Source organism: Pongo abelii, chromosome 6, assembly GCF_028885655.2.
Source record: "Pongo abelii isolate AG06213 chromosome 6, NHGRI_mPonAbe1-v2.0_pri, whole genome shotgun sequence".
Lineage (NCBI taxonomy): Eukaryota > Metazoa > Chordata > Mammalia > Primates > Hominidae > Pongo > Pongo abelii.
In genome coordinates this window covers 11991379-12018235 of record NC_071991.2, presented here as the reverse complement: position 1 = coordinate 12018235, position 26857 = coordinate 11991379, and the positions used below count along the sequence as shown (strand labels likewise).

General features: G+C 58.5%; 2 protein-coding genes across 7 annotated transcripts in view; both read right to left on the bottom strand.

Annotated features, from left to right (window-relative positions):
* Positions 1 to 25218, bottom strand: part of SH2B2 (SH2B adaptor protein 2) — a 36428-nt gene extending 11210 nt beyond the window's left edge. For 2 of the 4 annotated variants that reach the window (XM_002817805.4, XM_054560329.2), the window contains exons 1-4: positions 24015 to 25218; positions 8180 to 8940; positions 2578 to 2679; positions 496 to 587 (exon numbers count right to left, since the gene is read on the bottom strand). In XM_002817805.4, the coding sequence (XP_002817851.3) occupies positions 496 to 587; positions 2578 to 2679; positions 8180 to 8940; positions 24015 to 24114 (1055 nt within the window). In that variant the 5' untranslated portion in view covers positions 24115 to 25218. Of the gene's footprint in view, positions 1 to 495; positions 588 to 2577; positions 2680 to 8179; positions 8941 to 22040; positions 22312 to 24014 lie in introns of those variants that run through there. The other 2 variants (XM_054560330.2, XM_054560332.1) reach the window with 2 other exon arrangements.
* Positions 25219 to 25322: 104 nt separating this feature from the next.
* CUX1 (cut like homeobox 1) overlaps positions 25323 to 26857 on the bottom strand; it is a 467346-nt gene continuing 465811 nt past the window's right edge. For all 3 annotated transcript variants that reach the window (XM_024249255.3, NM_001135473.2, XM_054558826.2), the window contains exons 22-23: positions 26506 to 26570; positions 25323 to 26260 (exon numbers count right to left, since the gene is read on the bottom strand). In XM_024249255.3, coding sequence (XP_024105023.1) covers positions 26191 to 26260; positions 26506 to 26570 — 135 coding nt within the window. In that variant the 3' untranslated portion in view covers positions 25323 to 26190. The remainder of the gene's footprint in view (positions 26261 to 26505; positions 26571 to 26857) is intronic.

Here is a 26857-nt window from a genome sequence, read left to right as displayed (position 1 = left end):
TCCAGCCTGGGCAACAGAGCAAAACCCTGTCTCAAAAAAAAAAAAAAAAAAAAAAAGAGAGAGAGGGTCTGGCTATGTTGCCCAGGCTGGTCTTGAACTCCTGGCTCAAGCGGTCCTCCCAGCTTGGCCTCCCAAAGTGTTGGGGTCACAGATGTGAGCCACTGCACCAGGCCCCCAGCCCTTTGGGGACTCACTCCCATCTCTGCCCAACTCCTAGTGCTCTGAGGCTCTCTTGGGGTGAAGACAAGACTTGGTCCAACTTCCTTCCAGGTCCCCAGGCCCTGGCCCCATAGAGCAGGCCTCATAGCGCCTGCTGGGGATTGGAGGTAGGGGGTATTTTAAAGGAGGATGATCCTGGCTGGCACCAACCTGAATTGCATTGAATTGCTCATTTCTCAAGCTGAGCTCCCGCCCTGTTAGGAAGATGCTCCTGGTGAAGGCTGGACCAAGGATATACCCAGCCTGTCCACCCATCCTCGGGCCACTTGGACTCACCCGGGGTCCACGCAGCCCTGGATGTCAGCTACCCATGAGTGCTTCTGCAGAGAGTCGATGGTCTCCAAGATGTATTCGGCTCCATTCTCTACCTGGGGAGGAAGGTGGCCAGGAGTGCAGAACACGGTCAGCAGACAGGCTCCAGACCACAGGACATAGGGCCAGAGTGGCTCAAATGGCTCATCCCCCTCTCCCACAGCAGGGCTCAAGGGCATGAGCAGCAGGAAAGACAGGGGGGTCACCGTCAGGTACCACCTGGAACTCAGGCCAGGGACCCAGCTCACACTCTGTATTCCCTCCCTGCTGGGCCTCCCCACTGGGGATATGTCCCACCCCACTGATCTCAGCTCCTCTGCCTTGGAGACGCAGCCTCTGAGGAGGTCATGCCGGCAGGGGGAGGGATGGGTGGCCCAGCATCCCAAACCCATGCCCTGGCACCCCAGGGGTGGGGTTCAAGTTAAGTGGAGAGGCAAGCTGGCCAAGCACACTGAGTAGGGGGGCCTGCATGTCTTAGTGCCTGGAGTTCTACCGGCATGGCCATGCACTTGAGATACGCAGCCTCTGAAGGGGAAGAGGGCAGGAGACATCCCTGCTGGGGCCAGGCCCAGAGCATAACCCTGCACTCTGCTCAACTCCTCCCAACGGCCCTGTGAGGGAGAGGAGCCATTTCCCCCATTTTATAGATGAGAAGACCAAGGTTCAGGGAGGCCAAGGAACTTGCTCAAAGTCACACAGCAGCCAGTGGCAGGGCCAGGGCCTGAACCCGGTTCTCTGGGACACCCAGGTCCCATGCTGCCTCTGTCAAAATGCAGTTGTTGGGCCGGGTGTGGTGGCTCACGCCTGTAATCCCAGCACTTTGAGAGGCTGAGGCGGGCAGATCTCCTGAGCTCAGGAGTTCGAGACCAGCCTGGGTAACATGGTGAAACGCCATCTCTACCAAAAATACAGAAATTAGGCAAGCATGGTGGCGTGTGCCTTTGGTCCCAGCTACTCAAGAGGCTGAGATGGAAGGATCGCCTGAGCCCAGGAGGAGGAGGTTGTAGTGAGCTGAGATCATGCCACTGCACTCCAACCCGGGTGACAGAGTGGGACCCATCTCCAAACAAACAAACAAACAAAAAACCAAAAAAATGTAGTTGTTGGGCTCCCAGGATGACAGAGCTGGGAGGGTTCTCGGAGACTGCCTTTAATCCCTCTCTGAACAGATGGGGAAACTGAGGCAGGTGAGCCCCTCTGCCTCAAGGCTGTCATGCATGATCAGCAGTTTAGAGGGTACCAGGTGGGCAGGGGCTGTGTCCCCAGCCCCCAGCCTGGCATGACTCAGGGTCCGGGGTTGGTAAACACTCACTAAATGAATAAGTGAGTCCGTGACTAAACAGATGAGAACGGGCAGAAACACAAACACAACCAGAAGCTGGGAGAAGAGGGTGGGGGCTTCATGCAGGATGAGTGGGTGGGACCAGGCCTCCCCGGGGACATTGCTTCACCAACACCCTCTGATCCTTTGTGGAGGCCCAGGGACCACAGCTCTGGCAGCCTGGAGCCGTGTCCTCAGAAACCCCTGCAGGCCACCCTGGCAGCGGTGTGGGGCCTGGGAAAAGGCTGGGCTGCCCCTAGACCCACCGGGGTGCCTCCCCGCCCACCCTTGATGCCTTTGTGCCCTCTGTGGGAGACCGCCCAGTTCCCACACTCCAGTGCCCTGGGACGGGAACATTTGCATAACTGCTGCCGGCTGGCTGCCGGCTGGCCACCAGCCGGGTGGGTATGTGCTGGCTCCAGTGGGGGATGGGAGGGCAGGAAGTGAAACTGATGAGCTTTGCCCAGGCCCAGTGGTAAATGGGAGCAAGGGGCCCAGATGTTGGGCAACGCCCGAGGCACTTGGCTGTGGAGCCCAGACTCAAGTCTTAGCTATGTGCTAGGCATCTGTCATAGGGTCTGGGGACGCCCCCCACACCAGGGCTCCTTCCCACTACCATCCCACCTTAGGCTCCTTCCCCTCGCTCCCCTACGGAGCTGGAGCACCTAAAGGGGAGGTGGCCTGGGGCAGCCGGAGGATCTCTGGGGTTAGGGGTGAGGCCTCACCTTGAGCACGAATGTGTTATCCTTCTCTGGCATTTCCAGGGGCATGGTGGTGCGGACCTCAATGATGGCTGACAGTGGGATGCTGACCTTGGGCCTGGAGGCCTGGGGGTCAGAAGAAGGACAGTGAGTGGCCCCAGCACTTTCCGACACCCTCTCCATCCCCTCCCTGCTGCCAGGCGTTAGAGTGGCCCTCAAATAGACTGCCACAGCCACCCTGGTACAGAGGAGTCCCAATCCCCATTTCACAGATGGGGAAGGTGAGGAAGGCATTTCTCTGAAACAAGAAAGACATTTTTCCTGGCTAGGCATGGTGGCTCATGCCTGTAATCCTAGCACTTTGGGAGGCTGAGGCAGGAGGATGGCCCGAGTCCAGTAGTTCAAGGACAGCCTGGGCAACATAGCAAGACCTTATCTTTACTCAAGACCAAAAACGGGCTGGGTGCGGTGGCTCACGCCTGTAATCCCAGCACTTTGGGAGGCCGAGGCGGGCGGATCACCTGAAGTCAGGAGTTTGAGACCAGCCTGACCAACATGGAGAAACCCTATCTCTACTAAAAAATATACAAAATTAGCCAGGCGTGGTGGTGCATGCCTGTAGTCCCAGCTATCTGGGAGGCTGAGGCAGGAGAATCGCTTGAACCCAGGAGGCGGAGGTTGCAGTGAGCCGAGATTGCGCCATTGCACTCCAGCCTGGGCAACAAGAATGAAACTCCGTTTCACAGAAAAAAAAAACAAAACAAAAAGAGACCAAAAAACTTAGCCAAGTGTGGTGGCATGCGTGCCTGTAGTCCCAGCTACTTGGGAGGCTGAGGTGGAAGGATCGCTTGATCAGGGGAGGTCGAGGCTGCAATGAGCTATGATGGCACCACTATACTCCCAACTGGGTGACAGTGAGACGATGCCTTAAAAAAAAAAAGGACCTCCTCCTATAGTCACCTTGCAAGTCCAGAACGTAACCAGAATTGACATCTGAGCCTCCTACCTCCAAGCCCTGAGGAGAGAACCCCACCTGGGCTGCCCTCTGCCCAACGTACCCACGAGATCTGTGGTTTTCTTATTTTTGACCTTGACCCATTGTGAGAAATACATTTAACACTGGGGCCCAATACACACATACGCAGGTAAAAATATCTCTGAAACAAACATCTCACCAGACATAGTTACCCTTCCTGTGTGGGATAGAGTGTGATATTTTCTATTCTATTCTAGTTCACGTTTTAAAAAATGCTGGTCTTGGCTGGGTGTGGTGGCTCACACCTGTAATTTCAGCACTTTGGGAGGCCAAGGAGGATGACTTGAGGTGAGTCAGGAATTCCAGGCCAGCCTGGGCAACATGATGAAACTCCATCTCTACTAGAAATACAAAAATTAGCCAGGCGTGGTGGTGCGTGCCTGTAATCTCAGCTACTTGGGAGGCTGAGGCACGAGAATCACTTGAACCTGGGAGGCGGAGGTTGCAGTAAGCTGAGATTGCACCACTGCACTCCAGCCTGGGCGACAGAGTGACACCCTGTCTCAAAATATAAAATAAAATAAAATAAAAAATTAAAAAATGATGGTCTTAAAACCTGGTTGCTTAAAGAAAAAATGCTGGTCTCCTGCTACAGACCCGACCTTCCAGAGCAGGGCCTGGAGCCCCCGACTCAGAACGGGGCTCACTGTTTCCTGGAGTGAGTAAAAGGGACCAGTGTTCCCAACAACGCTGCGGGCAGGGTTGATTCAAGGTGAGCTGGCAGGGCTCTGTGGGACTGCCACTCTGTGCCTGGCCCCACTCACTCTGCCTCAAAGCTCCCTGCCGTGAGCCTGAGGCCCCTTTGGGGCTGGCCTGAGTGAGATTCCCAGCAGGGCTGTCTCCGGGACAGGAACTTTCTTAGGAGGAAAAGGAAAGGCCACACATTTGATGGGCAGGCAGATGGGAATTCCAGGAAGAACTGGCCCCTGTCCAGCGGGTGCAGGGCTAGGCTTGGAGCATGAACCGGGCCTGGCTGACCCTGGTGTGCGGCCATCATGCTGGCCAGCGGGGCCAGGGACAGAGCAGACAGAGGCCTGCAGTGGAGGCCTGGACTGGAAGCTTCAGCAGGTATCCTGCTGGCCAGAGATGCTATAGTTCCCCAGCTTGGAATCTGAGGTCCATCCGTCCTGGTCCGGCTTCCTCCCACGCACTCCAGCCACAACTCACTGTGCCTACGTGCCTGAATGGTCAACTTCTTTTACAACTCCAGGCCTTTGCCCACAGAGCTTGAACCTCCAAAAGTGCCCGTTCCAGGGTCCTGGCCACCTGGTGAACACTTACGTAGCCCAGACTTTTCCTCTGGGGCTCACCCCAGTAAGATTTGCAAGCATCCTGAAAATACCAGGTTTCCCAGTGGTATCCCTAATGGCAGGGGGCCGGCCTCATTCTTCCTTGCGTCCCCAGGGCTTGGCCTGGCATAGGGCAATAAGGGGACCTGGGGTTCAGGAGGCTCTTCCTGCTGGGGTGAGGAGGCAGGAAGCCAGAGACCCGACTCACCAGGGCTGGCTCCTCAAAGGTTGTGTGAGAGAGAAATCTAAGGTGCCAGGCAATGGCTTCTGAGCCTGCAGGCCCCGAGCTCCTGACTGTTCTAAGGGTGCATCTAGGCCTCTCGGAGGCAAGAGATCTGGACCGTGGGTGGGTGCAGAGGCAGTGGGGGTATCATTCGGGGCATCCCAGGGGGCTCACTCACCCTGGGAGCCTGTCTCCTGGGACCAGACACATTTGGGAAACTCAACCAAGTTCTTAGCATGGTAGGAGCTGCCCTCCCATGGGAATGACTCCTGAATACCCACAAATGCCCCCACCTTTGCATGACACAAAGGAGGGGAAGGGCCCAGTGACCCTGCAGGAACACTGCCCTCTGCCAGCAGCAAAATCAGTGGGCTCTGCTGGGACTAAGCGGTGCGGGGAGTGGGGGGCGGGCACCAGCTGCTCCCTCCCCTCCCCCGAGGGCAGCAGACACTGCTATTTACAGAAGGGCAGCTGTGACTGTCACTCAGGCCCAAGGCGCTGGAGCCCTGGAGCCCTGGGCCTCTGTCCCTGCCCTCTGGGTGACCCGGGTAAGCCCCACCCCACCCGTCACTGGGCCTCGGTCTCCCTTTCTGACAAGGAGTGGAGTCGGGCTTAGGGGTCTAGGATTTCTCCCAGGGAATTAAAGGCAAGGGCCTGGGCAGGAAAAAAGGCCTAGGGAAGTGTAGGGGTGCTGGGACCTGGGGAAAAAGCTCTTCAGAGAGTAGCTGTGTCCCTGGGAAGTCACTTTTCCAGGGTCCATGTGGCTCATGGGCACGGAGCCTTGGGGAGCCCACACCCCTGCACCCCAGCAGACTGAGAGATGGAGAGAGAGCCAAGAAGCGGTGGGTGACTCAGAGAGCACCCAGGGACAGAGTGGGCCCTGATGCGGGAGGCGGGTGTGGGGCCCCCAGTGGTCCCTGGGGGTGCTGTCGGCTACTGTACCAGCAAAACCTCCCCCTGCCCAAACCTCCCAGTGCCCAAGGACCTCCACTTCCATGTCCCTTCATTCTTGGGACCACCAGGGTGGCAGGTATCACTAGACCAGTTTTTATTTTTATTTTTATTTTTTTTTGAGATAGAGTTTCGCTCTTGTTGCCCAGGCTGGAGTGCAACGGCGTGATCTCGGCTTACCACAACCTCTGCCTCCCGGGTTCAAGTGATTCTCCTGCCTCAGCCTCCCAAGTAGCTGGGATTACAGGCATGTAATCCTGTATTTTTAGCAGAGACAGCGTTTCTCCATGTTGGTCAGGCTGGTCACAAACCCCTGACCTCAGGTGATCCGCCTGCCTCGGCCTCCCAAAGTGCTGGGATTACAGGCGTGAGCCACCATACTCGGCCCCCAGTTTTTTGTTTTGGTTTGGTTTGGTTTTTTGAGATAGGGTCTCACTCTGTCGCCTAGCCTGGAGGGCAGTGGCGCGGTCTTAGCTCACTGCAACTTCTGCCTCTTGGGTTCAAGCGATTCTCCTGCCTCAGCCTCCCAAGCAGCTTGGACTACAGGTGCGCGCCACCATGCCCTGGCATGTTAGTCCAGCTCTGGCACCTGCCAGCTGGGTGACGTTGGGCAGGCCACACTCCCTCTCTGAGCATCCATCTGCGCTCTCTTCTGTAATCTGAGGACCATGTGCTCACCTTGCTGGGGTGGGGTACCCAGAGGATGACAGTGTGTCTGTGCAGATGCCCATCACGCTGGGGTCTGGACACCTGTGGGCTCTCAGAGTGTGTGCACTATTGTTACAGCTATTCCCACTTTCCAAAGCAGGGGGGCCACCTTGGAGAAGACATGACACTACTGCCAGGGACCTGATGGCCAGCCCCTAAGAGGGGAAGGGTCAGTGCACGCCAGTGAGCAACAATGTTGGTGACAGCCAGAAAGAAGCCTGGCATCCCCCTGGCCAGAAAAGGACCCCCTGGGCAGGGGCTGGGCTGGAGCCTGGCAGCTGAGCTGGGGAAGAGCAGAGCCCCATGGAGTCAGACACAGACCTCCCAGGGAGCCCTCTGCGAATGTGCTCCGTCACTCCTGCCCTCATCCCTGCAGGCCTCAGCTCTGGGAGGTGCCAGGCACCCTTGGGGTGCAGGAGAGGAGGGCAGGTAGCCGGGCTCTTGAACAACATTAAGAACGGTGGTGCCCTGGGTTGGGCACAGTGGCTCATGCTTGTAATCCCAGCACTTTGGGAGGCCAAGGTGGGGGGGATCTCTTGAGCTCAGGAGTTCCAGACCAGTTGAGCAACATAGTCAGATCCCGTCTTTACGAAAAATAAAAAACATTAGCTGGGAGTGGCGGTGTGTGTGGTCCCAGCTACTTGGGATGCTAAGAGAGGACTGCTTGAGCCTGGGAGGTGGAGGCTGCAGTGAGCCATGATTGTACCACTGCATTCCAGGCTGGGTGACAGCCCCTGTCTCAAAATAAAAAGGAAAGAAAGGCTGGACATGGTGGCTCACGCCTGTAATCCCAACACTGGGAGGCTGAGGCAAGCAGATCACTTGAGGTAAGGAGTTCAAGACCAGCCTGGCCAACATGGCAAAACCCCGTCTCTACTTAAAATACAAAAATTAGCCGGGCATCGTGGTGGGTGCCTGTAAATCCCGGCTACTCGGGAGGCTGAGGCAGGAGAATCCCTTCAGCGCAGGAGGCAGAGGTTGCAGTGAGCCGAGATCATGCCACTGCGCACACACACACACACACACACACACACACACACACACACACACACACACACACACACACACACACACACACACACACACACACACACACACACACACACACACACACACACACACACACACACACACACACACACACACACACACACACACACACAAGAAAGAAAAGACCAGTGCCCCAGAACCCTTTGGTGTAGCCAGAGGACCCTTCCTGGCAAAGGAAGAACCGGGGTTGAAGGCGTGACTTGTCCAAGAGGCATGACGGGCCCACCTCCCAGGGTCCTGGCACCAAATACTTCACCCTGTCAACCAGATTAGACCACACGGTCCCCAAAGGCAGTCCCTGGCACCCTCAGCTGCTGCCCAGGCGCCTCCTCTGGTCCCCCCAGGAAGTGGGATTATGGGGTAACTCACCTTGGGCGGCACGAAGAACTCCAGGCGGAAGCGTTCCTCGGCCACGGCCCTGCGCAGAAGCAGGCGGCACTTCTGCCACTGAGCCGAGCCCCCGGAGCCCGCAGCCGCGTCGTCGGCCACCATGAAGCGCAGCGCCCCCTCGCGCTGAATGTCCACCAGCTCCACCTTGGCAGCCAGCGTCCGCGACAGCCTCAGGCGCCGCGTCCACTTGTCGCGGGGCTCGGCGGAGGGCTCGGCGGTGCGCGGGGCAGCTCCCGCGTCGGGCTCGGGCGAGGCGCGCCGGTGCCACATGTCGCGCACGCCGTCCACTACGCACAGGCTCATGTTGCGCAGCGAGAAGCCCTTGCGAACGCGGGCCTTGGTGGCCGCGTGCGTGGACACGTCCTCCGAGCTCCGCGAGTGGCCGTAGGGCGCCGCCTTGAGTGCAGAGGTGTCCGCGGGCTCCGGCTCCATGTCCTCCGCGCGCACGGCCGCGCCCCGAGTCGGCCCAGCCACCAGCACGCGGCGCACCTCCTCGCCGAAGACTTCCAGGAAGTTGGCGGCGAAGTGGCGGGAGAAGGAGGCTCCGGCGTCGGGCGTGTCATAAGCTGGGTTGTCCCGCAGGAAACGGCAGAACTTGTGCGCAAAGTCCACGGCGGCCGCCTGCGCATGCAGCTCGCAGAACTGCCGCCAGTCCGGGACCGGGACCGGGACCGGGGCGGCTGCGGCGGGGCCAGGGCCGGCACCATTCATGGCTTCCGTCCCATCGCAGCCACCTGCGGCTGCGGGCGAGAAGAGCGCGCAGTGACTTTCAGGCCTGTGATCAGTGCGCCCACCTGTCCCCTCCTTCCAGCTCCCCTAGGACTCTCTGGGGCTGTGTGTGTTGTGGGACTACAGCAGGCAGCCATTCCAAGCAGCATGGATGTGTGTAAAGAGAAAGACAACTGGGGTCGGGCGCTGTGGCCCACGCCTGTAATCCCAGCACTTTGGGAAGCCGAGGTGGGTGGATCACCTGAGGTTGGGAGTTCGAGATCAGCCTGGCCAACATGGTGAAACCCCGTCTCTACTAAAAATACAAAAATTAGCCGGTTAGCCGGGTGTGGTGGTGCACGCTGTAACCCTAGCCATCAAAAGGCTGAGGCAGGAGAACTGCCTGAGCCCAAGAGGCGGAGGTTGCAGTAAAAATACAAAAATTAGCCAGGCGTGGTGGCACACGCCTGTAGTCCTAGCCACTCCGGAGGCTAAGGCAGGAAAATCACTTGAACGCAGGAGGAAAAAGTTGCAGTGAGCCGAGATTGCGCCACTGCACTCCCGCCTGGGCGACAGAGGGAGACTGCAAAAAGAAAGAGAAAGACAACTGGGGAGGCAGGAGGTGGTGTCTGCAGAAGGGCCAGCCCTGCATTCATTCTCTCCCCAAACAGTAGTCTCAGGGAACCTCAGGGTCATTCCTGGGGCTGGCAGAAGAGGCTGGGATGACGGATGCTTTCAAGTGGGGTCCCCATGCGTCTCTGGTGACCTCACTTCCTCAGTGACCTCTTCTGATGTTCCCCAAAGCCGGGTACAAAGGAAGAAGTCACATGGAATCCTGCTGGCTGGACCTTTGAAATATACCGAGGACTCAGCTCCTTCCTCCAGGTCCAGGCTGCCGTCCTGGGATTCACATAACTATTTTTCCCACATGCAGCACTCCAGCAGCTGCTTTATGGTCCCCGGGATCCTGATCGCACTTCTTCTGAAGTCTGTTCTCCTCCCAGGAGCCCAGTCATTTCCAAAACTCAAGACTGCCACGTGTGGTGGCACATGCCTGTAATCCCAGCACTTTGTGAGGCCGAGGCGGGCGCATCACGAAGTCAGGAGATCGAGACCATCCTGGCTAACACAGTGAAACCCCATCTCTACTAAAAATACAGAAAATTAGCTGGGCGTGGTGGCAGGCACAGGCTGAAGCAGGAGAATGGCGTGAACCTGGGAGGTGGAGCTTGCAGTGAGCCGAGATCGCGCCACTGCACTGCAGCCTGGGCGACAGAGCGAGACTCCAGACTCCACCTCAAAAAAAAAAAAAAAAAAAAAAAAAAAAAAGAGAAGAAAAAAAGAAAAAGTAATAACGAAAAAATTGTCTTGGCCGGGCACATTGGCTTACACATTGGCTTGTAATTCCAGCACTTTGGGAGGCCGAGGTGAGCGGACTGCTTGAGCTCAGGAGCTCAAGACTAGCCTGGGCAACATGGCAAAACCCTGTCTTTACAAAAAATACATAAAATTAGCTGGGCAAGGTGGCGCACACCTGTAGTTTCAGCTGCTCAGGAGGATCACCTGAGCCTGGAAGGTTGAGGCTACAGTGAGTTGTGATGGGGCCACGGTACTCCAGCCTGGGGACAGAGCGAGAACCTGTCCCAAAAAATAAACAAAAAAAGTTGATCTGAATGTGGTGACATGCCTATAGTCCTAGCTACTCAGGAGGATTACCTTAGCCTGGGAGGTTGAGGCTACAGTGAGCTGTGATGGCACCACTGTACTTCAGCTTGGGCAACAGAGCAAGACTCTGTCTCAAAAACAACAACAACAAAAACCAATCTGGATGTGGTGGCATGCCTACAGTCCTAGATACTAAGGAGACTGAGGTGGCAGAATCGCTTGAGCCCAGGATTTGGAGGCTGCAGTGAGCTATGATCGTGACACTGCACTTCAGCTTGGTGATAGAGACTCTGACTCAAAAACAAAACAAAACAAAACAAAAACAAAAACCCAAAACCAAAACACAAGAGAGATCACGTCCCTCCTCTGCACAAAATCCTGCAGTGGTTCCTATTACAGTCAGAGTAAAAGCCGAAGCCCTATCCACAGCCCTTAGGGTCTGACATGATCTGCTTCTGTTTACCCCTCTGGATATACCTCCTGCTACTCTTCCCTGGCTGCACCTGCCTCCTTGCCCTCCCAGAAGCATAGCAGCCAAATTTCTACCTCAGGACCTTTGCACATGCCTGGAATGCTCTTTCCTCCACATTCCCTCACCTTCTTCGGGTTTCTGCTCAACCAATGGCTTGGCGGATAGCCTTCCCTGACCACTCTTGAGAATGACAAATCTCTCTGATGACAATACTCCCTCTGATGCGTTCCATGCACTCTGCCTATTTTCACCATTATCCTTATTGCCGGCTGACAGATAATATATTTAGTTGCTTGGTTGTGTGTCCCCCTCCACCCCCTTCCCCCGAGAATGCCAGTTTCATAAGGCAGGGATTTTGCCAGTCCTAGAAATGGCTGTGTCTTCAGTGCTGGGCATATGGCAGGCGCTTGGGAAACACTGACTGAAGGAACAAATGAATGAGTTCGGCACACCAGGCATGCCACAGCTGTCACCGCCTAAGCCCTCACATGGGGCCTGAGGACAAACAGCTTGTTAGTGACCAGACAGGTCCAGGGTTCTCACCCAGGTCTGCAGTGACTCCAGGACTTGAGGGGTCTCCTCCTAGTGTGGATCAAATATAGTAGTTCCCTCTTGTTCAAGGGGTATATGTCCCAAGAACCCTAGCAGATGCTTGAGACTGGCTAATACTGAACCTCTGTACACTGTATTTGTGTGTGTGTGTGTGTGTGTGTGTGTGAGACGGGATCTCACTCTATTGATGAGGCTGGTCTTGAACTCCTGGGTTCAAGCAATCCTCTGGCCTTGGCCTCCCAAAGTGCTGAAATTACAGGCATGAGCCACTTGCACCTGGTCCACTATGTTTTTTTGGATCTAATAACCCAGACAGCTCCTAAGTGGCGAGCGGGTCATATCTAGAGTGCGTATATGCCGGACAAAGGGATAATTCACATCCCAGGCAGAACAGCGGGACGGTTTGGGACTTCATCCTGCTACTCAGAATGGCCTGCAATTTACATTTTTATTTGTATGTTTACTTCTGGGATTTTCTATTTAATATTTTCAGACCTCTGTTGACCACGGGTATCTGAAGCCTTGGAAAGCAAAGCTGTGGATAAGAACCAAGGTTTTGTTTTTTTTTTTTTTTTGAGACAAGAGTCTTGCAGTGTCTCCCAGGCTGGAGTGCAGTGGCGAGGTCATAGTTCACTGCAGCCTCCAACTCCTGGGCTCAAGCGATCCTCCCGCCTCAGCCTTCCGAGTAGCTCAGACTACGGGCAAGAGCTACCATGCCTGGCTAAAGGGACCAAGTTTTTGTACTGACATTGAAGACCTTGCTTCTTTCCATCACAATGGCCTGCACGCTTCTACTTTTACATTCCCACGTTCTGGAATCTGGCTTCCCCCAGAATTCCCATTCAAATCCGATTTTGAATCCCCAATCCAGGAATCCCAGCTGTCTCCTCACCCCAGCTTCATCCTCTTATTCCCAGGCCCCTCTGTCCTTCACAGCTCTGGATGGCTAAACTGTGTGGCTTGGGCCCAGCCCATCAGACCTGGGGGCCTTGTCATTGCCCCTGGGGACACAGGTCCAACCTGCTGTGTGCTTACAGCCCCCATCCAAGCCAGGGGGAAAATTACCAATAGTGATAAAGTGCGGTGATGTAGTGCCTGGGGAGTCCCTGTCTAAGGAGCCAGCCTAGTGTTGGGGGAAAAGCGACCATCCTTCCAAGGAACTGAGTTAGAGGATCATGCCCTCGCCTGTCCTCCCAGGATCCCCACAGTTTCCGGAATGCCCCTCCCTCGCAGCTCCTGGGATCACCATCTCATCTCTCCTCTGGGATCCAAACCATGTAATTAAATGCCAGGTAAAAATAGCTGCCCCATTTCTGTGAGATCATCTGCGAGGCCTCTGGGCCATAGGGCACCGTGGGAATTCCCTCTCTCCTTGGGGCAACCTCGCGATCAATCTGCAGTCAATAACCAAGGGACAGCCCCAGGGACGGAACAGGGCTCCCGGTTGAGCCTGCTTAGCTTCAAGGACAGGTTTCCAAACCAGCGGTCTCCTAGAAGACTCCTGCCTTGGTACTGGGGGAGGGGAGCAGGGAGTTTGGAAGGTTTCCTTCAAGAGGTGGTTATTGCGTTGGGCTTCCTGAGTGCAAAGAACATAAAGAGGGTGCTGGGGGCCTGAACAATGAGTTGGGGGCAGGACTTATCAGGACATTGGCGGTTGGGTAGTGGTGGTGGTGGTTAGAGTTCAGGAAGGTGGGGGGAGGATGGGGATTGAGGAACCCACGAGTTTTGCTCATGCCTGACCTTTTCCCTGCCCCGTGCTTCCTCCTTTCTTCCCCTAACTCCTACTCACCCTTCAATAATTAATCCAGAAGCCACTTCTTCCAGGAAGCCTTCCCTGACACCCCTCCTTTCTCTCTGATCCAGGCCAGTACAAGTGTCTCCTCTGAGCTCCCACAGTCTCCTCCTGCCTGTCTCTCTTGCATGGTGCCAGTTATAGGGTACTTCAAGTGTCTGTCCTCATGGCTGTCTCCCCATCTGAGACAGAGAGTGCGCAGGGCAAAAGTCCAGGCTCCTGGAACTTGCTTCTTCCCTGAGGGGTGGAGACGGGAACACACCTGTCACCACCACCACCATGGCCTCCAGGGAAGGTCACGAGCCCAGGCCCAGGCCATGACCTGCAGGGGTGGCATTTCCTGGGGTGGGGGTGGGGCCGCAGCTGAACCCATGAAACCCTGTCCCTGAGCTCCAAGCCCATCCATTTATCTGGTAGCCTAGTGCTCCTGATGGTGGCCATCTCTCTCCCTATACCATTACGACCCCCACGGGGCTCAGAGCCAGTGACTTGGCAGCCTGGGAAGGGTAGATGTGGGGTCCCTGAGTGAGATGATTATGCCCCCACATGGGGCAGGCAGCGGCAGGCAGGAAGTCAGCCCCAGTGCCGAGTCCTCAGACATCAATCCCTGTTGCCCCCAGCTCTTCCTCCTGGCTGGAGGAACCCTTGGTAGGGAGAAGGCACAGAGATGGGGGACAGGGCCCTGGGGGAGGCTGTCGCAGGTGGGTCTCAGGTAGCCCTCACTGGAGTAGGAGTGGAACTTAGAGAGGAATCTTCTAAGGGCATGGCAGGTGTGGCCAGGTCCTAGGCAGGGACTGGCCTGGGAGGCACTGGGAGGTTGGGACTGCCCTGACCTCCCCTACCTAACCCTGCAGGCCACCCAGGAGCCTGTAGGCCTGATGCCAGGCACAGAAGCCCTCAGTAGGTCCAGCCCCGGATGCACAGAGGAAGCAGGTGGAGCAGCTAGAGGTATAAGTCTCCAAACAGCAGTGCCAGCAGGGAGGCCTCCACCTGGCTACAGATGGAGAGAGGGAGGCCCGGACATGGTTCTCTGTAGAGGGGAGGCTGCAAGACACAGAGAAGGGGGCCTGGCTGTGGCAGAGGCAGGAGTGCACTGTCCCCACTCACCTTTGGGACCAGAACTGGGGAGGAGACCCCATGTAGGGAGCTTGGCTGACCTGGGCTCAAGATGTGACCCCACGGGTGCTCCCTGAGTGAGTGACACTGACCACACTCCCAACCTTTGAGCCCATTCTTCTCAGTTTCTGACCACTCAGTGGCAAGATGGCACAGGAGGTGGTGTCTGAAATGTTACAACCCATGTGCAGGCATGGGCAGGGCGGGAGCTCCTCCAACCTCGGTGCTGCCAAGGTTGGTGTTTCAAGCCCTCTCTAGGGACTTTACTCTTCCGACTAGTCAACATCTTCCCTCCCTTTAGACCGTGCAAAACCCTCTCTTCTGGCTGGATGTGGTGGCTCACGCCTGTAATCCCAGCACTTTGGGAGGCGGAGGCAGGTAGATCACTTGAGCTCAGGAGTTCGAGAGCAGCCTGGGCAACATGGTGAAACCCCGTCTCTACTAAAAATACAAAAATTAGGCAGGTGTGGTGGCACACGCCTGTAGTCCCAGATACTTGGGGGACTGAGGCAGGAGGACTTTCACCCAGAAAGCTGAGGCTGCAGTGAGCTGAGATTGCACCACTGCACTCCAGCCTGGGCAACAGAGCGAGACTCTGTCTCAAAAAACCAAACCAAAACAAAACCTTCTCCTCTCCCAGGAAAACTTCCCTATACTGCTCTCCCCCTCTGATCTCCAAGACCCCTATGGTCTTTAACTCTCTTGGTGGTCAGCTCTCCTCCTATGGTCCCAAGGTGTCCGAACAGACCAGCTGAGTTGGTGCCAGGCAGTGCTGGACTGGGCTCTGAGAGATCTGGACTCTGTCCTGGGCCGGGCCCTGTGTCTCTTGGTGCCTCCACTTCCCTATCAGTAAAATGGGGCTGCTGGAGCTGTGTGTGGCTTCTAGGGGCTCCTGATTTTGATGCAGAAGTGATGGCCTTGGACATTGAAGACTGGGCTGTCATTCCATTGGGACTAGGGACAGGTAGGGGGTTGCCTCTCCCCCTCACAGGCTGCTTCTCTGAGGACTGGCGTTGGAGACAAAGGAAGCCCACCCAGGGCCCCTTATGGTGCTGGCCCTCCTCAGAGCACTGGGCGGGTAGACCACCCTCCCCCCATCCATTACACCCCTCCACCTCCGGTTTTTCTAGGCTCAGCTGGGCTGTCTGGCTTCTCCTCCTGAAAAAAATGTTTTGTTTTGTTTTGTTTTTTTCCCATCTCTGATGGGATGGGGGCTTCAGAGGGGTTTTTGGTGGTGGGGGATGGAGCGAGGACGGCAGGGGAAGTCTAATGGAGTCCCTGCTCATCGCCTTTCCAAGCCACGGCCTCTCCTAACCCCACGACCAGCAACTCAGACAAGAGACCCCAGCCCCCAGCCCGGCTAGACAGTAGGTCCAGCCGGCATGGGGGAGGGGGCGGCGGCTTTCCGGCGGTAAAAATAGCGCTGACAATTGGAGGACAAAAAAAAAAAAAAAGCCGGTCTTCAGCCCCCGCCCGCGCAGCAATTCCGGACCCCAAGGCCGGGTCATTCCTTAAAATATTGATGAGTCGGACTCGCCGCCCCAGCTAATGGGCCTGCGACCAATAGATGCGCGGCACAGTGGGCGGTGGCCCTGGGGGCGGGGAGAGGCAGGAGCCCCGCCCACGTCCAGCGGGCGCCCCCCCCACCTCCTCCCCAGCACCATCCCAGCCACAGGAGACCAGGATCACCGGGAAGAGGAGGGATGGTCAGTGGTCCCACAGGTCAAACTAGCTATGCAGCACCTCAAAAGGCTGCGCCCCACTGCCAAGAGACCCCCCTTCCTCCTGCACCCTCACTTAGCTTCGTCCTCAGAGCAGCAGAGAACCAAGTGCATGAAGGGGGAGACGGTCAGAACTAAGGGTCCTCTCCTACGTCCTGGGGTGGGCAGTGCCACCTACCCCCCAATGAACCATTCACTATGGGGAAACTGAGGCCCTTTTTTTTGGAGACAAAGTCTCACTCTGTGGCCCAGGCTGGGGTGCAGTGGTGCAATCATAGCTCACTGCAGCCTCGAACTCCTGGGCCCAAGCAATTGTCCTGCCTCAGCCTCCCAAGTAGCTGGGACTACAGGCACATGATGCCATGGCCAGGTAATTTTTTTTTTTTTTTTTGAGACGGAGTCTTGCTCTGTTGCCGAGGCTGGAGTGCAATGGCATGATCTTGGCTCACTGCAACTTCCGCCTCCTGCGTTCAAGCGATTCTCCTGCCTCAGCCTTCTGAGTAGCTGGGACTACTGGTGCGTCCTACCAAACCCGGCTAATTTTTGTATTTTTAGGAGAGGCAGGGTTTCACCATCTTGGCCAGGCTGGTCTCGAACTTCCGACCTCAGGTGATCCGCCCGCCTCAGCTTCCCAAAGTGCTGGGATTATAGATGTGAGCCAGCGCACCTGGTCCCGGGTAATTTTTTGATATTTTGGTAGAGATGGGGGTCTCACTATGTTGCCCAGGCTGGTCTCGTGCAGCCTCTTCTTGGGGTACCTCCTTGCCTGACACAAGAGACAAGGCCTCACTCTGCTCACCTCCACCATCCTCAGAAAAGCTGCCCAGCCATGCCTTCTCATGTCCACTGCCCTTAGGGGTCCTCAGGACCTTAGCAGCACTGGCCTGGCCCGCTCAGCCTTGCTCTGGACAACAGAGGCTCCTTCAATCCTGCTGTTCCTCAAGCACCCTCCTGGCCTTGGTGGGGCAGTCCCTTCCACCCCTCCAGCCTCCTCTCTGCACCCCTCCCTGGGCAGGACACAGATGCTCTTTGGGCAGGCCATCCCTCTGTCCTGGAGTGACTCCCACCCGCTGACTAGGTATGAGTCTCTCTCTCCCCTGTGGATTCAGGAACACAGCACACAGCACAGTCTCTGCTTCACTGCTGAATACGTGGGTGTTGGTTTTCAAGCCCATCTTACTTCTCACCTCCCCAGAGACCACATCCCCACAAGGTAGGCTCTGAACCAGGGCCTCCTGCCAGATGTGGCTGGAATTCCCCAACTCTCCCCTCCCAGAATACCTGCGCTCACTCCACCACCCTGGCAGAAGGCAAAGTAGGCATGGTTTCTGGTCTTAACTTAACCCTTGAACTTGCTGTGACTTTGCTGCAGAGTGGGTGGGGGGGGGCCTTCTGGCAGGCGATGGGGACAGGTGTGGATTCAGAGCCCTTGGGACTTGTATGCCTCTGTACGGGTGAGTAGGTACTAAGTGGTCTTGGCTGTTCTGAGCATTAGTTTCTCTAGCTGCTCTTCCGTGCAGATAACTTTCTAGTCCAAGGCCCGCCCTGAGCAGCATTGCTTGGAGGCAGCTATTACAACAGCCCTGCACCCAGGACAACCCCAGGCCTCTCATGCCACGCTCAGCCTTTACCTCCGCCATGGGAGGGTGGGAGCCCTTCTGCTGAGCCCCCCGGCTTTTGCAGACATCCCAAGCTTGACAAGCCCTGCTCGCACTGGGGCCTGCAGACCCTCAGTCCCAGGGGTTCCCACAGTTGCATTTGACAGCTGTTCCCCAGCAAAGGGAGCCCCACTGCCTGGGCGTCTCCCTATGGTCACCTCTGGTCATTTGACACACTGGGACAGTGTTAAAAGTCTGAGATCTGGAGTCAGACTGTCTGGGTTTGGATCCCAGCTGCCCTGCTACCCCGTGAAATGACCCCTCGGACTCTGCAGCCTCAGTTTCCCCATCTGTTAAGATGGAGGTGACGGCAGTACCAACCTCAAGGGGCTGTCATGAAGATTAAATAAGCAATTTGTTTAAAAATCACAGCTCTATTCATTCCCTTTTCCTCCAACTGCTCGTGCAGGCGGCTGCAGAGGTACCCACTGCCCCAACACATAAACCCAGGCTCCAGTGTGGCCAAGGTCAGCGTTCTAGAAACCACATTTCAGTGGGCCATGGCCCTGTTAAAACCCTTCTCCCCACATCTTCCCTGTAAGAAAGAGTTGTTTCTCCAATGTAGAGATGAAGAAATGGGGTTCTGGGGAGGGAGGTGACTGTCACCCACCATGCTCTGGCCACCACGAAGTGGTGAGCTCCCACTGTGTGTCAGGCGCCAGGTGGGAGGGGTCTGGCGTGGAATGGACAAAAGGGGAGGCCAGGTGCAGTGGCTCACACCTGTAATCCCAGCACTTTGGGAGGCCAAGGTGGGTGGATCACTTGAGGTCAGGAGTTTGAGACCAGCCTGGCCAACACGTTGAAACCCCATCTCTACTAAAAATACAAAAATTAGCCAGGCATGGTGGTGCACACCTGTAACCCCAGCTACTTAGAAGGCTGAGGCATGAGAATTGCTTGAACCCCAGAGGTGGAGGTTGCAGGGAGCTGAGATTGCACGCCACTGCACTCCAGCCTGGTCGACAGAGTAAGACTCTGTCTCAAAAAAATTAAAAAAAAAAAAAGGGGGTAGGGAGCCAAGTTCCAGGCTGGTCCCTTTCTGAGACCTGTTTCTGGGGAACTCCGCTTCCAAGGGCAGAGTGGGAAGACTGAATCCCTGTTTCAGGAAAGGAAATGACTACCTTTAGAGGATGGGGCACTATGAGTGGCTGGGTGGGGGTAGGGGAATCCACAGCTGGGCTCTGCAGGAAGTGGGGGTCAGATGAGCAGGGAGTGGGGGCCAGGACAACAAGCTAAGCCAGGGCCTGTGGGCTCAAGAGGCAGACTCAGCCTCCTTCAGGAGCGCCCAGTGCTGGACAGTTCCTGGATGGGCTCTGCAGGTGGAGGGCAGGCTGGGCTGGTTCCAGCTGCACCGGCCCTGGTTACTCCCACCCCACCCTGCCTTTCTGGGGTTGCACAGCAGAGGTTCCCCCCCATCTCCAGCTCTGGCCTGAGACACTCAGCCCCTTCCACTCCCCCAGTGTCATAAGTCTCACATGGGCCCTGGCCCAGCCCCCTAAACCTGCAGGATACCCCCTTAGTGCCCCTCACCAACTCATCCCACCCAGCTGCCTTCTGGCTTTTCCAGGACACTCATACCAGTGCCTCCTGAGACCTCTGGTGGCACCCCTAAGATCTGAGCATCCCCGAACTCTGGGGACTACAGGTGCTAATAAAGCTTCCCTGGGCTTTTCTCTGAGCTCAACTCCCAGCCTGGCTGATCTCCAGGTACCTCAAACTCACCACATCCAAGTTCGAATACATCCTCTTCCTCCAATTCCTGCCTGTCCTCTGCACAGAGCCTCAGCACCCAGCCAGGCACTGCCTACTTCCCCTGTTCTGCCCCAATAGCAGGCAGGCCCCCAAGCCCACAGAGGCTTCGGGAACGCCCCTTGATCCTGTCCCCACCTCCACCCTTGCCCCCTGCCCCTCCACCACACCGCATGGCTGTGGCCTGTCTCTTCCACCAGACCGTGAGCTCCTGGCTGGCTGTCCTCCCCACCCCGCAGGTGGGCGCTACCCTCAGATGGCCCGGAAGTATGTGGAGAATGGGGCCCAAACCCTGCTTCACCCAGAGGAACCAAAAGATGCTGCACGCCCACACAGCGATGCCCTGCTTTGCTCTGCCCAAACAGGTGTGGGCTGTGACCTCGTGTTGAGGGGTCACACCTGCTATCCCCCTAGACACAGCATAGCCATAAAACAGCACCCAGCCAGGTGAGCGGGGAAGAGAAACCTCCCCAGGACCCAGGGCTCTGACCAGTCCCCTGGCCTCACTTGGACAGTAAGAATGAGCGTAGCCCCAGGAAGACAGCAGCCAGGAGGTCTGAAGCCCCTAAACCCCCAATTCCTTGCAACCCAGGCTGGGTAGGCAGGGCAAGAAGTGCCAGCCTCTTGTCAGAGAGCAGTGGTTGGGAGGCCTGGCTTGTTGACTGCGGGACTTTGGGCCAGTCACCTCCCTTCCCTAAGTGTGTGGGGATAATAATAGCACTAAACCCACAGGGTTGTTGTAAAGATGACACGAACAGCGACCCTGATGCCCTTAGCTTGGCACAAGTAAGTTTGAAACCAAAAGCTCAGCCCTGGGAGGCCCAGGATCACTTGGGTGGAGATCCCACTTCCAAGACCCCCAAGGGAAGGCCACCCCTGGGTATTTGTACAGAAGTCCTCCCTAGGAGACTCACATTAAGTAGGGAAGAGGGGTTTAGACACTTTAGACAGATTTTTCACAAGGGTAAAAAGAAAAGCGTGCGCATTAACCCTTGATTACCCAGAAGCATTCAACCAAGCAGCATCAGAAGCCGGCCTGCCACGGGGTGGGGCTGTTCTTGTATGTTGTTGGGACAGACCTCTAAGGAAGTAGCTGGCGGGAAACTGTCTCTGAGACCCCCAAAAATGCCCTGATCCACACTAGCCTAAAAGAAGTGCCACCACCGCCACCACCAGACCTCTCCCAAAGTTCCTGGAGCTGAAAAGTTCTAGGTCACTCTCCCAACCTCTTCCTGCGTGGAGCGAGGAGGCCAGGAGGGAAGAGGTTGGAAGAGTTCAAGGTGGGACAGAGTAGGGGGGCTTCAGCTCAAGAGGCAGTCAAAACCTCTTGGGGAAACCACACCCCCTGCCCCCAGTCCTCCCAGAGGAGCTCCAGGGACCTGACTCTGGGACGCAATTCCTGCCGGGAGTTGCCGGTCCCTTAGCCAGGAGGCAGGCAGCACCATCCCATTTTACAGGGTAGGTGATGTTGGCTCGGGGGCATTGGTAGGGCTCCACCCAGGTCTGACAGCCTAGCCTGAGGCTCTCCCTTGCACTAGCTCGAAGTGCACGTAGATCCTGGCTTATTCGTGCTCAGGGTCTCGCCTGGGGCTGCCCGGTCTGCCTTGCGTGGCTCCTGAGAGGCTCCAGTCACTGCAGACTTCCCTCCCTGAAGGCCCCCACTTCGGGGCTGCAGGGGCCCAGGATGCGTCCCTGCCTCTGCCCGGCCTCAGCCCGCTGGGCTGGCGCGGTTCCGGCCCGCGCTGCCCGCAGGTTCATCAATGGCCGAGGCCCAAGGGCCTGAATGGAGGGCACGAACCCGCCCCTTCTTAAAGGCGCCGGCCTCCTGGGCACCCTCCACGATCCTCCCCGCAATCGGGGGTTCCGGGGAGCTCCCCGGCTGGGCGGGTCGAGAAAGGGGGGCCTGGGCCAAAGGGAGGGCGTGCCTGCCCAGAGACTGTGGCCTGGAGGAGGTCCTCCCCGATCCCACCCCGTGGCCCTCACCCTCATTCTAGGTTGACGCACCCTCCCAGCGCTCCCAGCGTAGGGAAGAGACCTGGGCACCCCCTCCCCCAACCAGAGACCCCTCCTCTAAGGGCCCGGCTGCTCTCGCCCCACTACCCGGCCGGGGCCCTAGCAGGGGGCGGGGGCGCAGCTGCTCCAGAGGCGGCTCGGCCCCTCCAGAGGCTCCCCTCCCCGCCCCGCCCGGGATGGGGATCGGGGAGCCGATCCAGCCGGGGGCGCGTCCCCTCCCTCGCGCGCCCTCCTCCCTCCCACCCGCGCACACAAAGACGACACGCGCGGACTGAGGCGCGTGCGGCCGCTCTCCTCCGGGCAGCGGTGCGCACACAGCGCACGTCCCCGGGGACAGACAGGGGTCCCAGGGGAAGGACCAGGGAGCGAGGAACGGGATATAAGGAGGCCATACCTACAGGCGCGCAGCTGCGGCCGAGCGGGCTGGGGCGCCGGCTGAGCGCTGTCCGGACCGCGGCCGGGCTCCCCGGGCCCGGTGGCTCATGGCCCGCGGCGGACTGGGCTCCCTCCGGGAGCGAGCTGGCGACGGTGGCGGCTGCTCCCTCCCTCGTTCACCGCCTCGAAGGCTCGTGCGCTCCTCGCGGTCCTGGCGCGTCCCCCGCGCGGCTCTCTGGCAGCCGAGCTCCGCGCGCTCCGAGCCCAGCCCCGCGCGGCGCGCCCCCCGCCCGCAAGGCGCGCGCCTCCCGGCTCCGGCCCCGCCCCCGCCCCGCCCCCGCCCCGCCCCCGCCCCGCCCCCGCCCCGCCCCGCCCCGCCCCCGCCCCCGCCGCGAGCCCCGGCCCCGCCCCCCCTCGCGCGTCATGGCCCCGCCCCCGTCCCCGCTGTGATCCCCGCCCCGCCCGCCCCCACTTGCGCCGCTCAGGCCCCGCCCCCGCCGCGCCCCCGGCCATCCGCTGAGCCCGAGCGGCGCCGGTGGCCGGTGCTTGCTGGCTCCCCGCAGCTGCGGTGCCGAGACTGCCCGGCCCTGGGGCCCGGAGAGAGGGGTTAGGAGCCGGCTCCGAGTCGCCCCATCTGGGCGGGGGTCCCCATGTCGCCGAGCCGGCCCCAGGCCAGGCGCGGGACTCCCACTCCTCCTCGCGGAGGCCACTCCTCGAGCCCAGGGTGGTGGTGGTGGCCCCGGGAGCGCGGCGCGTGGGGCCGGGGGAATGTCCTGCGTGGCGGGTGTATGGGACGCGGACGCCCTGGAAGCGCCCCTCGCTGACGGGTGCTTCGCGGGAGCCGCCGCTGTGGCCAGACCCTCCGCAGCGGGGACAATGGGAGCCTCGAGGAGGCCTGGATGTCGCAACGGAGGAAGTCGACGCCTGGTTCTCATAAATCCCGAGGGCGCCTCCACGCCCCCTCCCTGCAGCCCTCCGGTGCGGGAAATCGCCCCCGGGCCACAGGGTGGGACGGCCCCCCTGAGCGCAGTGCCCCCACCACGCAGCCTTCGCTGTGATGGGGGCCTGATGCCACTCGGAGAGGTGTCAGAGATCATAGAGGGGCGATGAGGGGCCACAGCCCTGGCACCTCGCTCACCCCTGCCTGGCTCCAGAACTCGCCTGCGTTAGGGCAGAGACCAGTGGGGCTAAGGAAACAGTCCCGCTGGGCTTTGCGGGGCACTTGTAGCCTGACCCCTGGTGCTGAGGGCACGGCGCGGGGGCTCTGGGAGGCTTCCTGAAAGAGGTGCAGGGGGCTCAGCAGGCCTGGAAGGGGTCTGAGAGGGGAGGGAGGGCTTCGGTGGGGGCAGAGGTGTGGAAGGGGCCGCTCAGAGAAGACAGTAGTCTTGCTCCTAGAGATAGCAGGGGGGATCCCTGGGTGTCTTCTCCTCTCATCTCCCTCCTTGTCCCCTGCCCCCACCTCTGGCAGTTCTGTCCTGGTCTCCTTGCCAGCCGGAGCTGCCTCCATCTGTCGCCCTCCTGGGCCCAAACTGACCTCTGACTTTTCCCAGAGCCATTTCCCATCTCTAATTTCCCAGGAGGCTGGACAGACAAGGGCTTTTATCAAACCCTTCTTAGGGATGGAAAGGTGGGGCTTCCAGAGTTGAAGGTGGAGGGGACAGGGCCCTCACCTGCTGCCCAGAACCCCCGTGCTGCCCTCCACGGGGGCACGGAAGCCAGGCAGGCCCCTTTGCTGCCCCACATCTCCGCTCTGTTCCCTCCGCAGGACCAGGCCAGCAGACACTTTAATGAAAGCTTCGGCAGTGCGCCAGGCCTCGATCGGAGCTGCACACAGGCCTGCACGCCTGGCTGGGAACCAGGACACCTATGAATGCGGCCGGGAAAGGGGAGGAGGGGGTGTCCGAGAGTGGGAGAAAGGGAAGCTCCATAAATGGCCTGGTTGTGGTCTCCACCCTCCCGGGAGGGGGGAGAGCCTGACCCGCGGTGGACTAACCTGGTTCAGAGTAGTGGGCTGAACTCCACTGCTGGGATGATAGTGGCCAGAGAGGGTCCTGAGATGGAAAGCCATGGGCAGGACAATAGCTTGGATCCATCCCCAGGGAGGAGGAAGCGAGGAGGGGCCGGCGGCAGAGCGCCTCGGACCCACAAGGAGGAACTGATGGAGATGTGGAAGTGGCTGTGGGGGTGGAGGGGGCGTGGTTGGCCAAGAGCAGCTGTCACCTCGCTGGGGATAGGAATGAGGGTCGGGGAGGAAAGGTCCATCATGGGTCCCTGAGGGCAGGAGGCTTGAGGGGCTTGGAGGAAGTCCTCATAGGGGAGATGAGGGGTGCTGGGACTGGGACCCCAAAGAAAGGCCCCTGGATACACACGCTTTAGACTGTTCAGAACTAAAATGGAGACAGAGGTAGCACAGGAGACCCTGGCCTGGTGGGCTGCAGTGGGGGACCTGGGTTTGTAGCCAGTCTTGTGATGCCTGGACAATGGGTTAATGCACCCACTCCAGACCCAGAGAATGCGCTCCTCCATCCGAGGCTGGGCTGGAGGTGAGGTGGCCCAGAACCTGTGGCTCAGGGGGGCTCCCATGCGAGGCTGGTGCTCAGGGGGATTGATGGGCATGGGCTCTGCAGCCCCTGGCAGGTGGGGGCCCATGGGAAAGGGGAGCACAGAAAGGGAAGCAGAGATTCCCCAGGAACTGACGTGGACCAAGACACGTCATACACCCAACCACAGCCTGACAGGTGGTTTTTTTTTTTTTTTTGAGATGGAGTCTCACTCTGTTTCCCAGGCTGGAGTGCACTGGCACGATCTTGGCTCACTGCAACCTCCGCCTCCCGGGTTCAAACGATTCTCCTGCCTCACCCTCCTGAGTAGCTGGGATTACAGGCATGCGCCACCATGCCCGCCTAATTTTTGTATTTTTGGTAGAGACAGCGTTTCATCATGTTGGCCAGGCTGGTCACGAACTCCTGACCTCAAGTGATCCACCTGCCTCGGCCTCCCAAAGTGCTGGGATTACGGGTGTGAGCCACCGCGCCTGGCCCCGGGTGGTTTTTGAATAAAGGAATGGGTTTCTCTTTTTGATGGTGCTACTTGTCCTCTCAAAAGCACTCAGACACTGGATCTGGGTTTCAGCAGAGCTCTGAACGTACTCATGGAATTCCTGGAGATGAGAAGAGGGGGAGGAATGTTCTGTGTGCCCAGCTGTGAGGCCAGCCCCCAGCTCCAGCTCCCAGGGGTGGCACCGCAGGCGTCCCCACCAGCCTCCAGTCCCTCCAGCGTCCCAGAGCACAGGGCACCAGGGTGGCTGCAACTGTGGTTTATTTCAAATGTGCAAAGCTAAATATGCAACTACAAATCTAACTCAGGAAGGCCTGCCAGTGGCCCTGAGAGGTGGCCGTGCTAGGGTGGTCCACAGCCAGTTCTGATTGGCTAGGAGACGTTCAGACCCCTCAGACCAATCCATGAGTCTGAAGAGACTGGGGCTCCGGGGCTCATTAGAGACTCTTCCTTATCTAGAAACCAGAATATCTTGCTAAAGAAGACAGCAGAAATCACGTGGGTCTGGGGGCAGGGAGCGAGTAATAGAAACTGTTCTGCTGGCTGGGGCTCTCTCTCTTGGGGTGCAGTGGGGGAGGAGGCAGACTCTGTCAAGCCTCATATACTCTGCAGGGTGGGGCCGGTGGCAAAGGCAGGCTGGGGGTGCTGGACTCAAAGCCTGCTGTCCTGGAAGGAAGCGCCTTCCACCTCTTACGGGGCATGGGGGGATCCTAGGAGAGCCCAAGAGGATCGCAGTGCAGACAGGCCCAAGCTGGATTAACCGCAGCTGGAATGGGTGGTCACCCAATCAGCCTCGCAGCTGAGGGACCTCTGCCACCAGGGCTAGAGGTCAGGCTGCGGGCAGAGCCCTAGCCTGAGGTGGGGGCTGAGAGGGTCTCTGCGGCTTAGCCTGGCCGGGCATTGGGGGCTGGCTCTCTGGTCCTAGCGGGCCTGATGTGACCGAGACATTCTTTCAAGGGGACCCAAGGGGACCTGGGGCCTCTGGCAGCTGCTGGACAGCAGATAAGGGCAGTTTCCATGGGGGATTCTTCAGGGGAGTCTAAGTGATTAGATGCACTGAGCAGTCGGGGTGGAGGTACAGCCAACACTGTCACGGGGGAGGCCCCGGGGTATCACTGCCACAAGTCACCAGCCGCCGCCCCGTTGTCATTCTCGTGGAACTTGTGCAGGTGGTCGGCGAACCTGGGGGACACGGGAAGCTTTGCTGAGGCCAAGTGTGTGTGTTGGGGAAGGGGGGTGTGTACCATGTGATGGGGTGGGGCTGGCGGGTAGTGGACACCAGGAGTAGGGATAGGGGGAGGGCCAGAATGGGGGGCTGTGATGGAGGGCTAAGGAGTGGGGGACATGCGGCAGGAACTCGGGGGTGTTGCGGGGGGTGCTGGGAGCTCGCTGTGGGGCTGAGGGGGGGCCCAAGTGGGGGTCCTCACTTCTTGGCACAGAAGGTGGCACAGTCCCTCTCCATGCTCTCGCTCCATGCCAGCTTGTAGAGCACCTGGCCAGGTGGAGACACGGTGAGCTGCCCATTCGCCTCAAGGCCACCCCTGCAGCCCACCCGTGGCCCCTGGGCCTGGCATGGAACATAAAGGTTCTTGAGCCCCAGGCTCCGGGGCGGGTGGCCTTAGACATGCTCCTGCGCCGACTGTTTCTGCAGATGGTCAGATGGGCCCAGACACGGAGGCACCGCCTCTAATACTGTGGGCCAACCCTTGGAAGGGCCAGGACCTCCTGGGCCCTGGGGTCAGAACTTGAGCCCAGGTTAGCCCTGTAGGGGCCATCTTG